Source organism: Staurois parvus, unplaced genomic scaffold (genome assembly GCF_062004578.1).
Source record: "Staurois parvus isolate SC_StPar_1 unplaced genomic scaffold, SC_StPar_1.0 ptg000251l, whole genome shotgun sequence".
Lineage (NCBI taxonomy): Eukaryota > Metazoa > Chordata > Amphibia > Anura > Ranidae > Staurois > Staurois parvus.
Window position 1 is genome coordinate 2,927,740 of NW_028318047.1, and position 19,619 is coordinate 2,947,358.

Genomic DNA, 19,619 nt, shown 5'->3' on the forward strand with positions numbered 1-19,619 from the left:
CCCAACACCGTAGTATGAGAAACATTCCCATATCATGACGCTTGTGCAACCATGCTTCACTGTCTTCAGTGTACTGTGGCTTGAATTCAGTGTTTGGGGGTCGTCTGACAAACTGTCTCCGGCCACTAGACCCAAAAAGAACAATCTTACTTTCATCAGTCCACAAAATGTTGCGCCATTTCTCTTTAGGCCAGTCAATGTGCTCTTTGGCAAATTGTAACCTCTTGAGCACATGTCTTTTGTTCAACAGTGGGACTTTGCGGGAGCTTTTTGCAGACAGTTTGGCTTCACATAGGCGTCTTCTAATTGTAACAGTACTCACAGGTAACTTTACACCTTCTTTGATCTTCCTGGAGCTGATTGTTGGCTGAGTCCTTGCCATTTTGGCTATTCTTCTATCCATTCGAATAGTAGTTTTCGCTTTCTTCCACGTCTTTCAGGTTTTGGTTGCCATTTTAAAGCATTTGCAATCATTTTAGCTGAGCAGCCTTTCATTTTCTGCACTTCTTTATATGTTTCCCCTATCCAATCAACTTTTTAATCAAGGTACGCTGTTCTTCTGAACAATGTCTGGAGCGACCCATTTTCCTCAAAATTTCAGAGAGAAATGCACTGTAACCAGCAGGTACAACATTTGCTTCCTTCCTTCCTTAAATAAGGGCAATAATTGCCACCTGTTTTTCAAAGAATGAATGACCTCACTAATAGAACTCCACACTGCTATTATTTTGAACATGCCCCTTTCAATTAGTGATTCAATTACACAGAATCAGCAGCATGCATGTCATGACTGTTGGGTCTGTTGGATTTCTATTACTCTACTACACCTGCTAGTAAATTATTTGCCATGTAGAAATATCATTTCTACCAAAAACAGTGATTGATCACGTTAGTGATGTCTGACCGCTATTATTTTGAACACAACTGTATATATATATTTGCATACATACACACACACACTGCATATCGCTTATGTGTTTAGAATCCATTTGCATTTGAGCACAGGGATATCTTATTTCTATTGCATAGTGCAGGTTAGTGACCAGACCTTAACTAGTAGCTGTCCTACAAGATGTGTCCATTTGTCCCATATTGGTGCTATATCCACTGAAGTATACTATAAGCAAGCATTTTGCAGAGTAGAGTAGGGACAGGCCAGAGAGAGATTACTTTGACACAGTTGGCCAGCTTAAACATGTATTGCAATGCATATGAACTACAAATCCCTGTTTTTATGCAAAGTTTGCTAGAAAGTGTATATAGCAGTGTGCAGAGGGTTCATTCAGAATTTGTAACAAAGTGTGGGAACAGTATTTGTATCAGGCTAGACAAGTATTCATTAACATTTACCTAACTACATTCATAAAATGTCATAAAAGGAAATTCATCATTGTCCACATGTTCTCTATCGATATCTGTAATGTACTAAATCAGACATAACATAACAGTCTATGAAAACTGTCAGGACATTTGAATGTCATTCAAAAAAATAAATTAATAGACTTTACCAAATAAAAACCGCATACATTGTCAGAAAATTGTTCATTCGAGAACTAGTTGGTCTCAGTGGGAGGAATAGTGCCCCATTGTTGGTATCAGTGGAAGGAATTATGCCACATTGTTGGTGTCAGCGAAAGGAATAGTGCCCTATTGTTGGGGACAGTGGCAGGAATAGTGCCCTACTGCTCTAGGTCATCACTAAGTTTAACAGAATGTAGAAATTGGTAACCTTCGTCAGCTAGGACACAGAAGTCTGTGAAATAATTTGCTGTAACACATCTTATGACTCAATAGTATGGCACTCATGTTTATTAACCTTACTTCATTTTAACATCTGAAAAAGAAAGTAAGACTCAAAACCTGTAGACAAATATTAGTTAAAATTAGTGGTGCAGTGAAATGAAAATTCTGGTGCCGAAACCGAAAATTCAGATGCATTTATATATATCTCAATTTTTTTGTAAAATATGAAAGATGATGTTATGCTGAGTAAATAGATACCCAACCTGTAATGCTTTAAAATTGTGCCCACTCATGGAATGGCGCCACACTATGGTACTTAAAAATCTCCATGGGTGACGTTTTAAAAATGTCTACAGGTTACCAGTTTAAAGATACAGAGGAGCTCTAGTGCTAGAATTATTGTTCTTGCTTTGATGTGTGCGGCGATACCTCACATGTGTGGTTTGAACATAGTTTACATATGTGGGTGTGGCCTATGTATGCGTTCACCACTATGCACGAGCATGGGGGCACGGAGCACTTTAAACTTTTTTTATGTATTTATTACTTTTTTTTACACTGTCCCTTTAAATTTTTTTTTTTTTAAATCTCTTATTTTTATCACAAGAAATGCAAACATCCCTTGTGATAGAAATAAGCAGCGACAGGTCCTCTTTATGGAGAGATATGGAGTCAATAAGACCCCACATCTCTCCTCTACAATGTAAAGCATTAGATCAAAAGCACTGATCTAGTCCTTTTAAATAAAAAAAGGCCTTGTTTACAAGGTGCCGGAATCGGAAGGGACGTGCAGGCCATCTTTCCTTCACTAATCTCTTTACCCAGCACCGGGATCATTGGATGGGTTCTCAGGTAAGGCTGAGAACCACCGCGAGGTGGTGGGCAGGGTTATTTTCGGCACCTGTATCAGTGCTTATTTTCATATCGGCCAAAGGCCGTTAAGGGTATTTTCGGCCGAAAATTTTGGTGCGTCCCTAGTTAAAATAATCTGTAATATCAACATAATTTAGTGGGATGCAAAAGGCCACCCAAATATATATCCCTGATATGTTTGACCATACACACCTAGGTTGGTTCCTTAGTTAAGGCACTGACCTAGAAAATTATTTTGAGAGTACAGGTCAAAAATATATGTCTAGGTGTGTGTGACCCTATATAGTGCGTGTGTGTTTATATTTATATATATATATATATATATATATATATATATACAGTTGCAAGAAAAAGTATGTGAACCCCTTGGGATTATGTGGAGTTTTGCATGAATTGGGCATAAAATGTGCTCTGAACGTCATCTGAGTCACAACAATAGAAGAACACAGTCTGCTGAACATAATACTACACAAACATTAGATGTTGCCATGGTTTAATTGCACATAACATGTAAACATTCACAGTGCAGGGAGGAAAAAGTATGTGAACCTTTGGACTTAATAACTGGTTGACCCTCCTTTGGCAGCAATAACCTCAACCAAACGTTTCCTGTAGTTGCAGATCAGACCCGCACAACAATCTGGAGTAATTTTGGACCACTCCTCTTCACAAAACTGTTTCAGTGTAGCAATAGTCTTGGGATGTCTGGTTTGAATTTCTCTCTTAAGGTCATGCCACAGCATTTCAATCGGGTTGAGGTCAGGACTCTGACTGGGCCACTCCAGAAGGCGTATTCTGTGCCGTTGCAGCCATTGTTTTGTTGAATTACTTGTATGCTTTGGGTCATTGTCCTGTTGCATCACCCATCCTCTGCGGAGCTTCAGTTGGCGGACAGATGGTTGTACGATTTCCTGCAAAAGTCTTGATAAACTCTGGAATTCATTTTCCCATCAATGACAACAATCCGTCCAGGCCCTGAGGCAGCAAAGCAGCCCCAAACCATGATGCTCCCTCCGCCATGTTTTACAGTGGGGATGAGGTTTTGATGTTGGTGTGCTGTGCCTTTTTTTCTCCACACATAGTGTTGTGTGTTCTTCCCAAACAACTCAATCTTGGTTTCATCTGTCCACAGTATATTTTGCCAGTAGTGCTGTGGAACATCCAGGTGCTCTTTTGCAAACTTCAAACGTGCTGCAATATTCTTTTTGGACAGCAATGGCTTCCTCCGTGGTGTCCTCCCATGTACTCCATTCTTGTTTAATGTTTTCCTTATTGTAGATGTGTCAACAAAAATGTTAGCATGTGCCAGAGATTTCTGTAGGTCTTTAGCTGACACTCTGGGATTCTTCTTTACCTCATGCAGCATTCTGAGCTGTGCTCTTGCAGTCATTTTTACAGGACGACCACGCCTAGGGAGAGTAGCAACAGTGCTAAACTCTCTCCATTTGTAGACAGTCTGTCTTACCGTGGACACATGAACATCAAGGCTTTTGGAGATACTTTTGTAACCCTTTCCAGCTTCATGCAAGTCAACAATTTTGATCGTAGGTCTTCTGAGAGCTCTTTTCTGTGAGGCATGGTTCACATCAGACAGTGCTTCTTGAAACCAGTAAAGCCAAAACAGGTATGTGTTTTTTAAAGGCAGGACAGCTGTCAGCAACACATCCAATATCATCACACTGATTGGAGTCAAGGTTGGCTCACTCCTGGCTCCAATTAGCTCTGGGAGAAGTCATTAAGCTAGGGCCTCACATACTTTTTCCTCCCTGCACTGTGAATGTTTACATGTTATGTGCAATTAAACCATGGCAACATCTAATGTTTGTGTAGTATTATGTTCAGCAGACTGTGTTCTTCTATTGCTGTGACTTAGATGACGTTCAGAGCACATTTTATGCCCAATTCATGCAAAACTCCACATAATCCCAAGGGGTTCACATACTTTTTCTTGCAACTGTGTATATATATATATATATATATATATATATATATATATATATATATATATATATATATATATACACACACACATACATATAGTCACACATAGCTGGCCTCTCCTAGATGGCTTTTCTCCAGTACTGGGGAGAGTGGGACCAAGGGAAAACACCTGTCTGGCCTCTGAAGGTTAAGGGGACACACCTGTCTGGCCTCTGAAGGTAAAGGGGACACACCAGTGTGGCCTTTGAAGGTAAAGGGGACACACCTGTCTGGGCTCTGAAGGTAAAGGGGACACACCTGTCTGGCCTTTGAAGGTAAAGGGGACACACCTGTCGGGTCTCTGAAGGTAAAGGGGGCACACCTGTCGGGTCTCTGAAGGTAAAGGGGACACACCTGTTGGGCCTCTGAAGGTAAAGGGGACACACCTGTCTGGCCTCCGAAAGTAAAGGGGACACACCTGTCTGGCCTCCAAAGGTAAAGGGTACTCACCTGTCTGGCCTCTGAAGGTAAAGGGGACACACTTGTTTGGCCTCTGAAAGTAAAGGGGTTCACATATATATCCTATATCGGAGGGCACTAGCCCCCTGGGCATCTTTGGAGACTGACTAGTTATTATCTTGTTTATGGCTGTAATATCTGTAGGATCTATAAGGCATAGCATTGAAGGTGGGGTTTTTTCTCTGATTGATTGATATTGGTTAGTTTTGTTTAGTTAAATGTTTAGTCTATGTATACGTTACATATAGGATAGGATATTATGGATAAAAGGGACATACCTGTGGGCATCTGAAGGTAAAGGGGAAACACCTGTTGGGCTTCTGAATATAAGGGACAGCACCTGTCTGGCCCCTGAAGGTAAGGGGACACACCTCTTAGGCCTCAGAAGGTAAAGGGGAAACAACAGTTGGGCCTTTGAAGATAAAAGGAGACACCTGTCTGGCCTGTGGAGGTAAAGGGGACATACCAGTTTGGCCTCTGAAAGGGAAACAACTGTTTGGCTTCTGAATATAAGGGGCAGCACCTGTCTGGCCCCTGGAGGTAAGGGGACACACCTGTCTGGCCTGTGAAGGTAAAGGGGACATACCCGTTTGGCCTCTGAAAGCAAAGAGGAGACACCTGTCTGGCCTCTCAAGGTGAAGAGAACATGTCTGTTTGGCCTCTGTAGATGAAGGTGACAAACCTGTTTGGGTTCTGGGGGTGGAAGGAAACACATCTGTATGGTGTTTGGGAAACAAGATAGCAAACATGTCTGGGCTCTGAGGGTGACAACAACACATCAGTCCAGATGTTTTGATAATTAGGGGCATATCTGTCTGAGCTTTGAGCAACACACCTGTATCACTGTAAAGCTTAATGAGGACACAGCTATCCCAATCGTATGAAGACACTAAAGCAGGCCATACATGGGTCGAATTCCGAACGAGTTTTCGATCGAAAACATCGTTCGTTCTGTAATCTGATGGTGCCACCAATGATTTCGAAAATTGGTTGTTTTTCACGAATTTTCCAGCATGCCCGATAAACTAAATGGGGAGGAACCACGAAAATTGGCCAGTGCCATTGCCCCACTAACAGAGTGAAAATCGGACGAATATTCTTAGGTCCGATTTTCTAACGAAAAATCATTTGAAAATCAACCCATGTATGGCTGGCCTTCATTAAGCTCTCAATATCAAGGGGGCAACACATCACAATTTCTTGGAGTGAAGGAAACACTCTTTTCTGTGCACTGGTGGTGAAGTCAACACACCTATCCAACCTGTGATGGTGAAGGGGGGCAGTAGTGTTTGGGTCTGGGGGTAAATAAGGACAAACCTGTCTGTGGTTTTGAGGTTGATTGGAACAAACATATCCCACCAGGGCTCTAGGGGTGTATGGGGACAATCTGAAAGGGGGGTGATGGAACACACCTGTCTCATCTGGACCCTTGGGGTAAATGGGAAAACACTTGTATGGGAGTGAATTAAATACGTGTCTCACTTTAGCTTTGGGGGTGAATGGGAAAACACCTCTCTGAAGGTGAATGGAACACGTGTCTCACCTTGGCTCAAAGGGTGAATGAAGACATACCTGTCTGAAAGAGAATGGAGCACACATCTCACCTGGTCCCTCAGAGTGAAAGGAAACACACCTGTCTTGGGGGAAGAATGGAATATAGGTGTCTCACCTGGGGTCTGAGAGTGAATGGAGACACACCTATCTGGAGAGAATAGAACACACATCTCACCTGGGCACTCAGGGTGAAAAAGACACACCTACCTGTGTGTCAAAGTGGAACACACGTCTCTTTTGGAATTTGGGGGTGAGTTGAGACACCCCTGTCTGTGAGGAATGGCACACACATTTAATTTTGGCTCTGGGTGGGTAAATAACAGACATGTCTGGGGGAGAGGGGGGGTTGACTTCACGTCTCACCTGGCCTCTGACACATCTGTCTGGGTAGAATGGAACACATGGGTCTCACCTGGGCTCTAAGGGTGAATCTAGACACACCTATCTGGGAAAGGGGAGGCAGAATGGAACATACGTGTTTCAACTGTGCACCAATCTGAGGGGAGGGGATAGCAACACGTCTCAAATGGGCTCTGGAGGTGAATGGAACACACATCTCACTTGGTCTCTATGGGCCTGGGTCTTCGGTTTAACCTGAACTCTGGAGGTGAATGGGGACACACCGGTCTCACCTGAACTTTGGAGGTGAATGGGGACACACTGGTCTCACCTGAGCTCTGGAGGAAAATGGGGACACACCTGTCTCACCTGAACTTTGGAGGTGAATGGAGATACACCGGTCTCACCTGAACTCTGGAGGTGAATGGGGACACAACGGTCTCACCTGAGCTCTGGAGGAAAATGGGGACACACCTGTCTCACCTGAACTTTGGAGGTGAATGGGGACACACCGGTCTCACCTGAGCTCTGGAGGGGAATGGGGACACACCTGTCTCACCTGAACTTTGGAGGTGAATGGGGACACACCGGTCTCACCTGAGCTCTGGAGGGGAATGGGGACACACCTGTCTCACCTGAGCTCTGAAGGTGAATGGGAACACACCGATCTCACCTGAGCTCTGAAGGTGAATGGGGATACACCGGTCTCACCTGAACTCTGGAGGTAAATGAGGACACACCGGTCTCACCTGAGCTCTGAAGGTGAATGGGGACACACCGGTCTCACCTGAGCTCTGAAGGTGAATGGGGATACACCGGTCTCACCTGAACTCTGGAGGTAAATGAGGACACACCGGTCTCACCTGAGCTCTGGAGGTAAATGAGGACACACCGGTCTCACCTGAACTCTGGAGATGAATGGGGAAACACTGGTCTGGAGAAGGGTGTGGATGGGGGACACACCTGTCTGGAGGGGGGTGTAGATGGGGGACACACCAATCTGGAGGAGGGTGTGGATGGGGGAATCACCGGTCTGGGAGGGGGGGTGAATGGGAGACACACTTGTCTGAGGGGGGAATGGGGGACACACCTGTCTGGGGGGCACACCTGTCTGGAGGGGTGATGTGTATGGGGGACACACCTGTCTGGAGGGGGTGTGGATGGGGGACACAGCTGTCTGGAGGGTGAATGGGGACACACCTGTCTGGAGGGGGGGATGTGGATGGGGGACACACCTGTCTGGGGGGTAAATGGAAGACACACTTGTCTGAGGGGGGAATGGGGGACACACCTGTCTGGGGGGGCATACCTGTCTGGGGGTGGATGACAACCCACCTATCTGCGGGGTTGAAGGGCATACACGCCCATGTGGGCACTTAGGGTGTATGAGGACACACATGTCTAGGAGTGAATGAGAACACACCTGTCTGGGGGTGAACAGTACACACCTGTCTCTTCTGGATTCTCAGGGTGAATGAGGAATTACCTGTCAGGGATGAATGATGGGGACACACCTGTTTGGGGGGTGACGGGCACATAGAAGTTTCACCTGGGCTCCTAAGATGCATGAGGACACACCTGTCTGGAGGGAAAAGGAACACACGTGTCTCACCTGGGCTCTCAGGGTGAAGAGAACACATATGTCTGGGGGGGGGGGGATTTGGCACACACTTGCCTCACCTCAAGGAGTGAAAAGAACATACATCTGTCCTGGTGGGTGAGGGGAACACACCTGCCTCACCTAGGCTCTAGGGAGAAGGGCACACACTTGCCTCACCTGGGCTCGGGGGGGGGGGCACACACCTGTCTCACCTGGGCTCTGGGGGGAGGGGCACACACCTGTCTCACCTGGGCTCTGAGGGGGGGACACACTCCTGTCTCACCTGGGCTCTGGGGGGAGGGGCACACGCCTGTCTCACCTTGGATCTCGGGGGAGGGACACCCACCTGTCTGGGGTTGGACACACACACCTGCTTCACCTGGGCTCTGAAGGGAGGGACACCCACCTGTCTCCCCTGGGCTCTGGGCGGAGGGGCACACACCTGTCTCCCCTGGGCTCTGGGGGGAGGGACACACACCTGTCTCACCTGGGCTCTGGGGGGAGGGGGCACACACCTGTCTCACCTGGGCTCGGGGGGGAGGGGCACACACCTGTCTCACCTGGGCTCGGGGGGGAGGGGCACACAACTGTCTCGTCTGGGCTCTGGGGGGAGGGGCACACACCTGTCTCACCTGGGTTCTGGTGGGAGGGGCACACACCTGTCTCACCTGGGTTCTGGTGGGAGGGGCATACACCTGTCTCACCTGGGTTCTGAGGGGAGGGGCACACACCTGTCTCCCCTGGGCTCTGGGGGGAAGGGCACACACCTGTCCTCTGGGGGGAGGAGCACACACCTGTCTCACCTGGGCTCTGGGCACACACCTGTCTCACCTGGGCTCTGGGGGGAGGGGCACACACCTGTCTCACCTGGGCTCTGGGGGGAGGGGCACACACCTGTCTCACCTGGGTTCTGAGGGGAGGGGCACACACCTGTCTCACCTGGGCTCTGGGGGGAAGGGCACACACCTGTCCTCTGGGGGGAGGAGCACACACCTGTCTCACCTGGGCTCTGGGCACACACCTGTCTCACCTGGGCTCTGGGGGGAGGGGCACACACCTGTCTCACCTGGGCTCTGGGGGGAGGGGCACACACCTGTCTCACCTGGGCTCTGGGGGGAGGGGCACACACCTGTCTCACCTGGGCTATGGGGGGAGGGGCACACACCTGTCTCACCTGGGCTCTGGGGGGGAGGGGCACACACCTGTCTCACCTGGGCTCTGGGGGGGAGGGGCACACACCTGTCTCACCTGGGCTCTCCGGATAAATGGGGCTCCACAATAATTGGCTGGAGGTGAGGGAGACGTCACAGCTCTTCTTGTGGATCTGGAAGATTCCCCGGAGCAGGGTGTTCTGGCGGCCGGAGTCCCGGGATAGGCGGGCACTGTACTCCCCTAGGGATCGCTCCTCCAGGTCGCTGTACCCCCGGGCCCCGGAGCGCTCACTGCCCGAACTCCACTCCTCGCAGCGCTCGTTCAGTTGCTGGGGCACCGAGGCGGGTCTCCTCCAGTGCCGGGGACTCCCGGGCTCCATGTATTCCTCCTCGTTCTCACTCCAGGCGCTCACACGCCGGTACACACCGGGCAGGCGCAGAGTCTCCCCCATACTGTCACTGGCGGAGCTCCGAAGTTGGGGAGACAGGTGGCTGCCGAGTCCTTGGCTGCCAGGGTAACCAGCGGGCACGCGCGACGCCATCTCCCGGTGTGGACGGGAGCGCGCACTGTGCTTGGGAGGGGAGCGCGCAGAATAATCCCTGAGAGGGGTGGAGGTCACGCTGAGCTCACATGGGATAAACTCCATGCACTGGTCTGTGTAGATGAACATGGCACACAGTTTGATCTCAGAGTACCTGATAGACGCTACAAGATGCCTGCTGTCAGCGTTATTACTGAGGAAAGCTTCTCTCTGGTATAGTTTTGCTGGGAAGCCTACCGACTCATCCTACAGCCATGGGGTCAGGGGAGTCAGGCCCCAGACATGCAAATAAAGTAGGACTACATCATGGGTCTCTGCATTTGTCAACATTGGGGACACGTTATCAGGGGCGGACTGACAACTCATGGGGGCCCAGGGTAATAGAGGATCATGGGGCCCCTGTGTCCTCGCCCAAACAAGAAAGCCTATGAAAAAGGTACCAGGGGCATCTCATGGGGCCCCCTACTGACCCCGGGCCCTCGGGCAGTGCCCAAGTTTTCAAATGGTCAGTCCGCCCCTGCACGTAATATACTTTACAAATATTCACAGGACAGTAATGAGTTATGTAAATGAATGTAATTTACAGTAGGTTCCCATCTGTGCGAATTGTGCGTGGGCTGCTGTATGCACGAGAAATGTGGGGAACCCTAGCTTCACACTAAGCGTTTTACGCAGTACAGTCCATTTAACATGATTTCCTATGGGATGCATTCACATCTCCATGTTTTCACCCGCTGCGATTTTTGGAAAGGGTCGGGCTTTTTTTAACTCAAAAAGTTGCATTTTTGGTTCTATAGACTTCAATGGAGACACTGCAGAAAAGCATGTATTGCATTTTTGATGCGTTTTGCATTTTAAATCTGCCTAGCAACAAGAAAAAGAAAAAAGTGTCAAAAACATGTCAAGACCACAAGTGCAAAACGCAACGTAAAATGCAATGCAGAAACGGCTGAAACACAACCTGCGTAGGCGTGAACCTAGACTTAAGACGTTCTCGCGCCTTTTGCATTTTCTGATACATGGGTATGCCAATGGGAATTGTTAATGCACCCCTGAGAGTCTGCTAAAGAGCGTTGCCTGTGGGATGGGAACGCTTGCGACTATGCATGTGTTCCCGACCAGCACAAATGTGCACCTAGGCTCACTTGCAGCTTATATTGTAATCAACATGATGGTAAAACAAAGCAGAGAAATGCCAGTTAAACTTGAGCTATTACTAAACATCGAACAAAAATACATTCAGTCTGCACCTTTCTCATCAGAGTTCCTTTTATATCAGGGTTCCCATCAGAGTCCCCCCTTAACCTCCCTGGAGGTATTCCCGAGTGTAGCTCGGAGTAAAGTTTCAGCACCACAAGCGGTAACCCCGAGCTACACTCAGGAATACCATGCAACGTTGCTCCGGGATCCCTACTGCACTTACCTTGTCCTGCGCTCCCGCGATGTCCCCCCTGCAGCGTCCCCGGCAATGTCCTCCGGCCGATGCCGGCATCTGTCTTCTGGGTTCCGTTCCCTGCGAGCGTCGGGACGTACGGGAACGGAACGGCGGGAAATTTAAAAATGTCAAAAAGTGACATTCACTACAATCACATTGTAAAACATTACTGTATCAAACCATTTCACATACATTTTGTCCCTAGTGCTTTGTCCTGTGCCCTGCCTGCATTTTTACTGTTCTTTCTGCCTGGAAACTGAGAAATGAAATGATTATTTTACTGGAAGGGTAGTTGATGCTTGGAATAGACTTCTAGTAGAGGTAGTGATTCAGACAAGTTTCCCATCAAAGTTCCCCCTTACATCAGAGTCCCGCCTTCCAACAGGGTCCCTAGGAGAGTGCTCATTAGAGTTTCCCCTTACATCAGGATCCCCATGAGATTACCCCCTTACATCAGTGTTGACATCAGACTTCACCCTAACATAAGAATTCCCTTCAGAGTCCTAGGTCCCATTCACAATGCATCACATGCAGTGCATTGGTGTGCTACAGTGCCATTCATTGTAAATGGCACTCCAATAAACCTTCAAAACACACATGGGTTGCAAGGCAGTGCAGAACAATACATGGTGTCCTATCAGTCTAACCAAGCCTTTCTCAACATTTTGTTTTACGCCAAAGAACCCCTTAAAATTATTTCCCGGTCTTGGGGAACCCTTCCTAAAACCAATTCCGTGGGGGTCAGTGGGAAAAATGTCCCTTACATTGGTGGTCAGTTGGAAGAATGCTACCCTTACAGATAGCTAAAAAGGTCTCTGGTGTCATGTCGCTGCCTGGGTCAAGTGGTGTTGGACCTAGAACCATGCAGGCATCATTAATTGGGAGGTCAATCAGCCACAACTCTGAAATCCCCAGGAAATTTTGGGGGAGCCCTAATTGAGCATAGCTGGTCTAACCTGTCAGCAGCCTTGACCAGTAGTGTTTACTGGTTTTCTATCAAGATAGGTCACCTTTTTTTAACCAGAGTTCCGTGGAACCCAATGATTCCTTTAGAGGATGATAGTGACAGATCATGAGAAGTGACAGATTGATCTCCTACTTAATGGTGGCTTCATAGTTTTGGCTGTAATGTACCACGGCAGAGCCCGAAGAATGGGACTAGTGCTGTTTCTCCTCTTGTCTTCAGGCAAGTTACCTTAATGAGCTTCCTAGTTGTCTGTAGGGAGGCATTCTTTCTACTGGCCACCAATGTACCATTCTTCCACTGATCACCAATGTAAGCAGGCATTCTTCTGGCCAACAAGGAAGGGGGCCCTTTTCCATGAACCACTTGTGTAACTGGGGCTTTCTCACTGACTTCTAATGTAAAGGGCCCATCTCCATTTGATCATCAATGTAAAGGGGTTCTTCTCTAACTGACCACCATTGTAAGGGGCCTTCTCAACTGACCACCAGTGTAAGGGGGTCCTTCTCCCACTGATTACCAATGTAAGGGGGTCCTTCTCCCACTGGTCACCAATGTAAGGGGCCCTTCTCCCATTGATCACCATAGTACTTTTTCACTAACCACCAATGTAAGAGAGTCCTTCCAGCTGCCACCAATCTAAGGGGTCACTGTTCCTCTAACCACAACAGTAATGGGGCACTATTCTGACAACCAATATGACCCTAGGTTCACATCTGTGTGGGTGGTGCTGCTGCTGATCCGCATGAAAATCCGTGCAGCCGCACCACCCACACAGAGAAATGTAAAACCCCCGGGCGGGTGCCATTAGTTCTAATGGCACACCGCCCACACTGGAAAACGCAATCGTACCGGGAACCGAGGTTCCCGTGCGGGCTGCGTTTTCAAACGAAGTGAAGGGACTTCTTCCCTACGTGGCGCGGGAGTCCATTCAAATGAATGGGCTTTCGTGCCCGTGCAAAATGCAGCCCACACGGCCGCATGTATGTGAACCGGGGGTAAAGGAGGCATTCCTGCACTGACCACCAGTGTAAAGGAACCATACTAGGAAAAGTAGAAGTGTTGTCTATAGAAATCAATCATCCTTCAGCTATTTTAAATATAATAGAAATTGATTGGCTGCTGTGGGCAGTGGGTCTATTTTAACTACACATATAAATCAGCCCAATATTTCCAGGATTTTGTAACTGGATTCTTTTTTTTTTTAATTGAGAATGTAAGAAGACAGCAACACTCCAGTAAGTTTGTTTCACTGAGTTATTGTGAAAACTCTATCATGTGGGTCAAATAGCCAACATTTTAGGATCTCACACTTCAAGCAATATTAAACCCAAAAGCAAATGTTTATTATACTGCAGCTTACCAGTTCTTAGATGTGATGGCTGCATTTGTTTTATTTTGTAGACTTTCTTTCCTTTCTTCATCTGATGATACAGCCAGTAAGTCATTTAAAAAAAAAACAAGCTCTCCTGCAAATGTAGCAGTTAGAATGTTGAGATAAACCATTTACCACTGACAGGAGTACTTACAATGATCAACTTTTATTTATTCATGTAAAACCTTTATCCCAAATGGAAAATAACTGTTTCTGTAACTGCTTGTGTAACTGCAGTGTGAGCTGGAGTTTGTCCTTAATTTGTTAGTGTATGTAAATCTGTTAGTTCATCCAACATTCTCCTACCCAGAGATTAACAATGCTGCTGTCCAAAGATGCCGCTGTGCTCCTTCACCCAGAGTGGGGACACTCTAATACAGGAGGTGTGTTATTGGCCAGATCACCAAGTGAAAACAGAGGGAAAATACTAAAAAAAAAAAAGAAAACAAATGCAACTACCACATCTATTGATTGGTAAGCTGCAATATTTTGGGTTTAAAGTATAACTAAGGGCAAAACTTTTTTTTTTTATAGTTTTGGGTGGAGTGGAGAGGGATTAGAGTACCTGTCAGTTTTTATTGCAAGGTATGCCCCTGTTAAGGAGATTCACCCTCTCTATATGTCCTGTTTACCATTATCAATGAAAGTGAAAGTAAAAGAAATCCCAAATGTGTGGTTGTCCCCAGAAAAGTGGGGAAATCTTCCAATTCATGCAGGTAACAATTAGCAAATATATTTGTATATATAATAATTGCATATGTTCAGTATAGTTTATGAATGTGTATGCGATTGCTATAAAAGCCATTAGCATTCTGTATGACTAGAGGAATTACCTTTGAGATGGAGTTTAAAGAGACAGGGCATGCCCTTAATGTTTTTTGGGGGGAGACCCACTATACATACACTGCTCAAATAAATTAAAGGAACTGTCCTGTTTCACATGGCTGTCATATGCCTTTAAGGGTTCTTTGTATTTTGTCTCTGCTCCTCCCTTTCCTTTGGTTCAGTTCTTGCTGTATAGATAGCCCACCCCTTTTCCCAGTAATGCATTTCAGCTTCAAACATCATGTCAAGAAGCAGGTCACATTATGATCTTTTGACCTATCTGATGTTCATTGCTGTAAGATTCTCTCAGTTTATGGAATAAACTTCACAAGATCTATAAGGTGTCATCCGATCGAGTCACTGCCGGTGTTATTCAACTAAGATTGGAGTTATCGCTATCTCATCTTAACTGTAAGTTACAGAGATCACACTTTCAATGCTTAGATTGGAGAGACAGAACAGTCAAAAGATCAGTGAAATGTCTTCATAGGATCCTTGCTAGCTTTGGATACACAGTGAGATGTTATATGGACACTGGATATAACAGCTACAGAGAGTGCAGCCGTCTCTACACAAGTCTGTACATGTCTCCAAGTATATCCCATCATAACACTCATCAGTGTCAGGACAAATTGATGTGAATGTCTTACAACTGCAAGTTTATATACTGCATCTGTATGCATTAGCACATGGCTTGTCTGTGAAATCTTATAGAAAGTGAAAGAAAACTTTTCTGCAACCATTGCCTAGGAAACCTGAGCTCACCCACAGAAAAATTGATACATTTCTCTGTAAACTTTTTATCAACCCCTCTCCTTGCTAACATGATGTTTCAGGAAAGTAATTACAGTCTGAGGAAACTAATACACAACCACAATCAGAGCTTCATCCAGAGCAGGACTTGAACCCTAAATTAGATAAAAAAGAAAACCGCTTAACAAAACCAATCTGGAAGGTGCAAGAGAATCTTAATGCTGACAAGGAAGAACTGCTATCTAATATTAATGACTTATGGTCTAATACCGTTAAATGCATGTCTGCTTTCTCCCAGCAATCTCATGAGCCAATACAACTAGAGGGCGCTATCCAGCAATTGAATGTTGCTTATGAGAATTATCAAAGACTGTGTGTTAAATATATTGCTCTCTTAAAGCGGTACAACACCAAGGGTCATTGGAAGAATTAATGAGTTTTGAGACACTCAATCTTGAAAGAGACAGCAGAAATGGCGGCTCAGGCTGCACATTAGAAAACAGAGAAAGAAGCTGAAGCCACGTGCCAAAAGGCAGAAATTGAAGTTTTGGAAAAACGATGTGAGCATGCCACAGTCATGGCAAGGTTAAGGGTCTTAGAGCAGTGAAAATGAAAGAGACAACAGTTCCAGACGCTCAGTTGTATCTTATGTCTCAGATTCTTCACACACCTCTCTAGAACGTCAACTCCCTGTCACGGCAGACAAACTACTCAATCAAAGTTTCTTCTCTGCACCTACTGTACCTCAAGACGATTTGCCCTTATATCCTCCAATACATCAGACTGCAGCATTTCAGCTAGCCGCAGACACTGGTGTTTATTTAATAGACCGTCCATCATACTTTGGCACCAACAGAGTACCTCCTAGCAAATGCACTACTCTACAAAATAACATGCCAATGGACTTTAAGCCAGCTCCATCATTGGATGCCTTAGCAATAAGATATGTTCCCAAGTCATTCTACGTAAGTCCACCAACCGCCACAACCAACTCTGTTCCACCTGCAGTCATGCACCCAAAATCTGGAAACACGGACATGTCACAGTTTGCTAAATACATGCTGCACTGAGAGCTTATTAAGACAGGCCTCACCAAGTTTGATGACAAGCCTGAAAATTACAGAGGCTGGAAATCCACTTTTAAGGCCACAATGAGTGATCTAGACATCAGTGCCACAGAGGAATTAGATCTGATCATCAGGTGGCTAGGTCCCCAGTCTAGTGAATGCATCAAGAGGCTCAAAGCAGTTCATATTGACAACCCTGCTGCAGGCCCTAATGCTGCTTGGGGCAGACTTGAAAATACTTTTGGCAGCCCAGAGGCCATTGAAGAAGCTTTGTTCAAAAGGTTGCAACGCTTCCCAAAGATTTCTGCTAGCGACAATCTAAAGTTTCAAGAATTCAGCAATGTTCTATTAGAGCTTCAAATTGCTAAGGCTGACATCAACTTACCTGGCCTCAGTTACCTTGACACCTCTCCTGGCATTAAATATATTGTCCTCAAGCTACCATATGGAATTCAAGAAAGATGGGCAGCGCTTGGATCAAAGTATAAGGAAGAACATAGAGTTGCCTTTCCTCCTTTTTCCTACTTTTGCGAGTTCATCAAAAGAATTGCAGACACTAAGAATGACCCAAGTTTCTCATATGGGGACTGTAACCTTCTCAGTACACTCTTTCCAAGACCAACAAACACACGTATGTCGCACAGAGACCATAGAGGTCCAGCATTAGTGAAAAGGACTAATGTTCTACCTGCGCCTGTTACAGTTCTTGAAAAGACTGATCAAAGAAGAAAATTGAGGACCCAAATCGCCAATGTCCAATACATAACAAACCACATCCACTTAAGAAATGTATCAGCTTCAGAAAGAAAACCCTCCAAGAACGTAAGGAACTTTTGAGGAAATTTGGGGTATGCTACAATTGCTGTGCCTCCACAGAACATTTTGCAAAGGACTGTAAAAGCGATCATCAAATGTATAGAGTGTGACAATGATGACCATGTGCAAGCTCTTCATCAATATTCGCACAACTCTACTACGCTCACAAACAATCTTCCTGAGGCAAAGCATGGCGGGGAGCGCTCAGATCAAGCAGCACCTACCACCCCAGTGTTCTCTACATGTACAGAGGTCTGTGGAGAAGGATTCTGTGACAACTCCTGTGCAAAAGTATGCATGGTCCGTGTAGACCCCAAAGGTCAACCTGAACAGGCCATAAGACTGTATACTATTCTGGATGATCAGAGTAACAGATCTCTTGCAAGAACACAGTTTTTTGAACTGTTGAACATAAATGGAGATGCTCTGCCTTATACCCTAAGCACTTGTTCCGGCACTACAGAAGTCTAAGGTAGGAGAGCCAGTGGTCTTGTAGTTACTCCTCTGAATGACAATGTGGAAATATCTTTGCCCACTATCACTGAGTGCAACCAGATTCCAAACACCAAAGAAGAGATCCCTACTCCTGAAGCTGCTTTTCACCATTCTCACTTAAAGCACATAGCCAACCAAATACCAGCCCTCGATGAAAGTGCTGATATCCTGCTGTTACTCGGTCGAGACATCCTAAGGGTGCATAGAGTTTGTCATCAAATCAACGGTCCACACAATGCACCATATGCTCAGCGTTTGGATCTAGGATGGGTCATCATAGGCAATGCGTGCCTAGACAAGGACAGGAGGTCCTACTCAGTCTCTTCCTTTAAAACACATGTCCTGTCAAATGGACGAACAACTTGTTCTGCACAACAACCACATAAATATATTGTGAAAGAAAGACTGTTTGAAAAAGGTGCACAACAGCACATCATACAAGACAATAAGAAAGCTCTTAATCTCTGGGATGGCAACACAGTGTTCGAGGTAACCACTAAAGACAATGAGTTGGCAGCCACCATAGAAGACAAAGAATTCTTGAAAACCATGAGTAAAGAGTTCTACCAAGATGATTCCAACAGTTGGGTAGCACCTCTACCATTTCGTACCTCTAGAAAGAGACTACCAAACAAGAGAGTACACACAGAATCATGGTTTGTTTCTTTAAATCGCAGTTTGAACAATAGCCTGAGATGAAAAAGCACTTTGTGGACTTTATGCAGAAGGTGTTTTAGAGAGATCATGCTGAGCCTGCACCTCCTCTTACAGAAGGAGAAGAATGTTGGTACCTACCATGCTTTGGTGTCTACCATCCTCGCAAGCCTGATCAGATTAGGGTGGTCTTTGACTCAAGTGCTCATCATGAAGGCGTCTCCCTCAATGACAATCTTCTCCCTGGGCCTAATCTGAACAACAATCTTATAGTTTTACTTCGCTTCAGACAAGAGCCAATTGCTGTTATGGCTGACATTCAGCAGATGTTCCACGGTAAAATGGGTGTAGGATTTATCATGGGCAAGACCAAGCTCACACCAAAACCTGCACATACTATTCCAAGGCTCAAACTTTGTGCAGCTGTGTTAGCCGTGGAAATTGTTGAGCTCATAGAACTTGAAACAGATGTTGAAATAGACTCCTTTGACTTTTATACAGACAGCAAAATAGTGCTAGGATATATACACAATCGCACAAGACAGTTCTACTTCTACGTGTATGTCAGCAACAGAGTGGAAAGCATAAGGAAGTTCTCTATGCCTGAACAATGGCACTATGTTCCCACTAGCCTCAACCCTACTGACTGCAGTACCTACTACTGCTTTTTGGGACACATTTTGGCTATATCCACCATGAAAGAAGGTTCTGCACACCTTTACTCCAGGCCTATAAAGGAGCTAGTACAGTCTTTTGCCCAAAGAGAAAGACAAGTCAACTAGATTTAAAGGGCGGTAAGAAGGAATAGTGCATGTTGCTGCCTTCCCCTCTGAATATGGATTTCTGTCTCCCAGCCTGGACTTTCGAGACCAGCATCTTCAAGTATTATGCTAAATGTTTGCATTGTTTTCCTGTTCTTCCTTTTTTTCTTGTTTTGCAGATGTTCCTGGAAAGAATCTTAATTTCTTATATTGGACTAAAGTTTGTTATAATA

The 19,619-nt window shown here is 45.8% G+C and overlaps 1 protein-coding gene across 1 annotated transcript in view; it reads right to left on the reverse strand.

The window, feature by feature from the left end:
- CERKL (CERK like autophagy regulator) overlaps window positions 1-10,241 on the reverse strand; it is a 184,085-nt gene extending 173,844 nt beyond the window's left edge. Inside the window, exon 1 of the mRNA XM_089680833.1 lies at window positions 9,797-10,241. Coding sequence (XP_089536959.1) covers window positions 9,797-10,241 — 445 coding nt within the window. The remainder of the gene's footprint in view (window positions 1-9,796) is intronic.
- Between the last annotated feature and the right edge of the window lie 9,378 nt (window positions 10,242-19,619).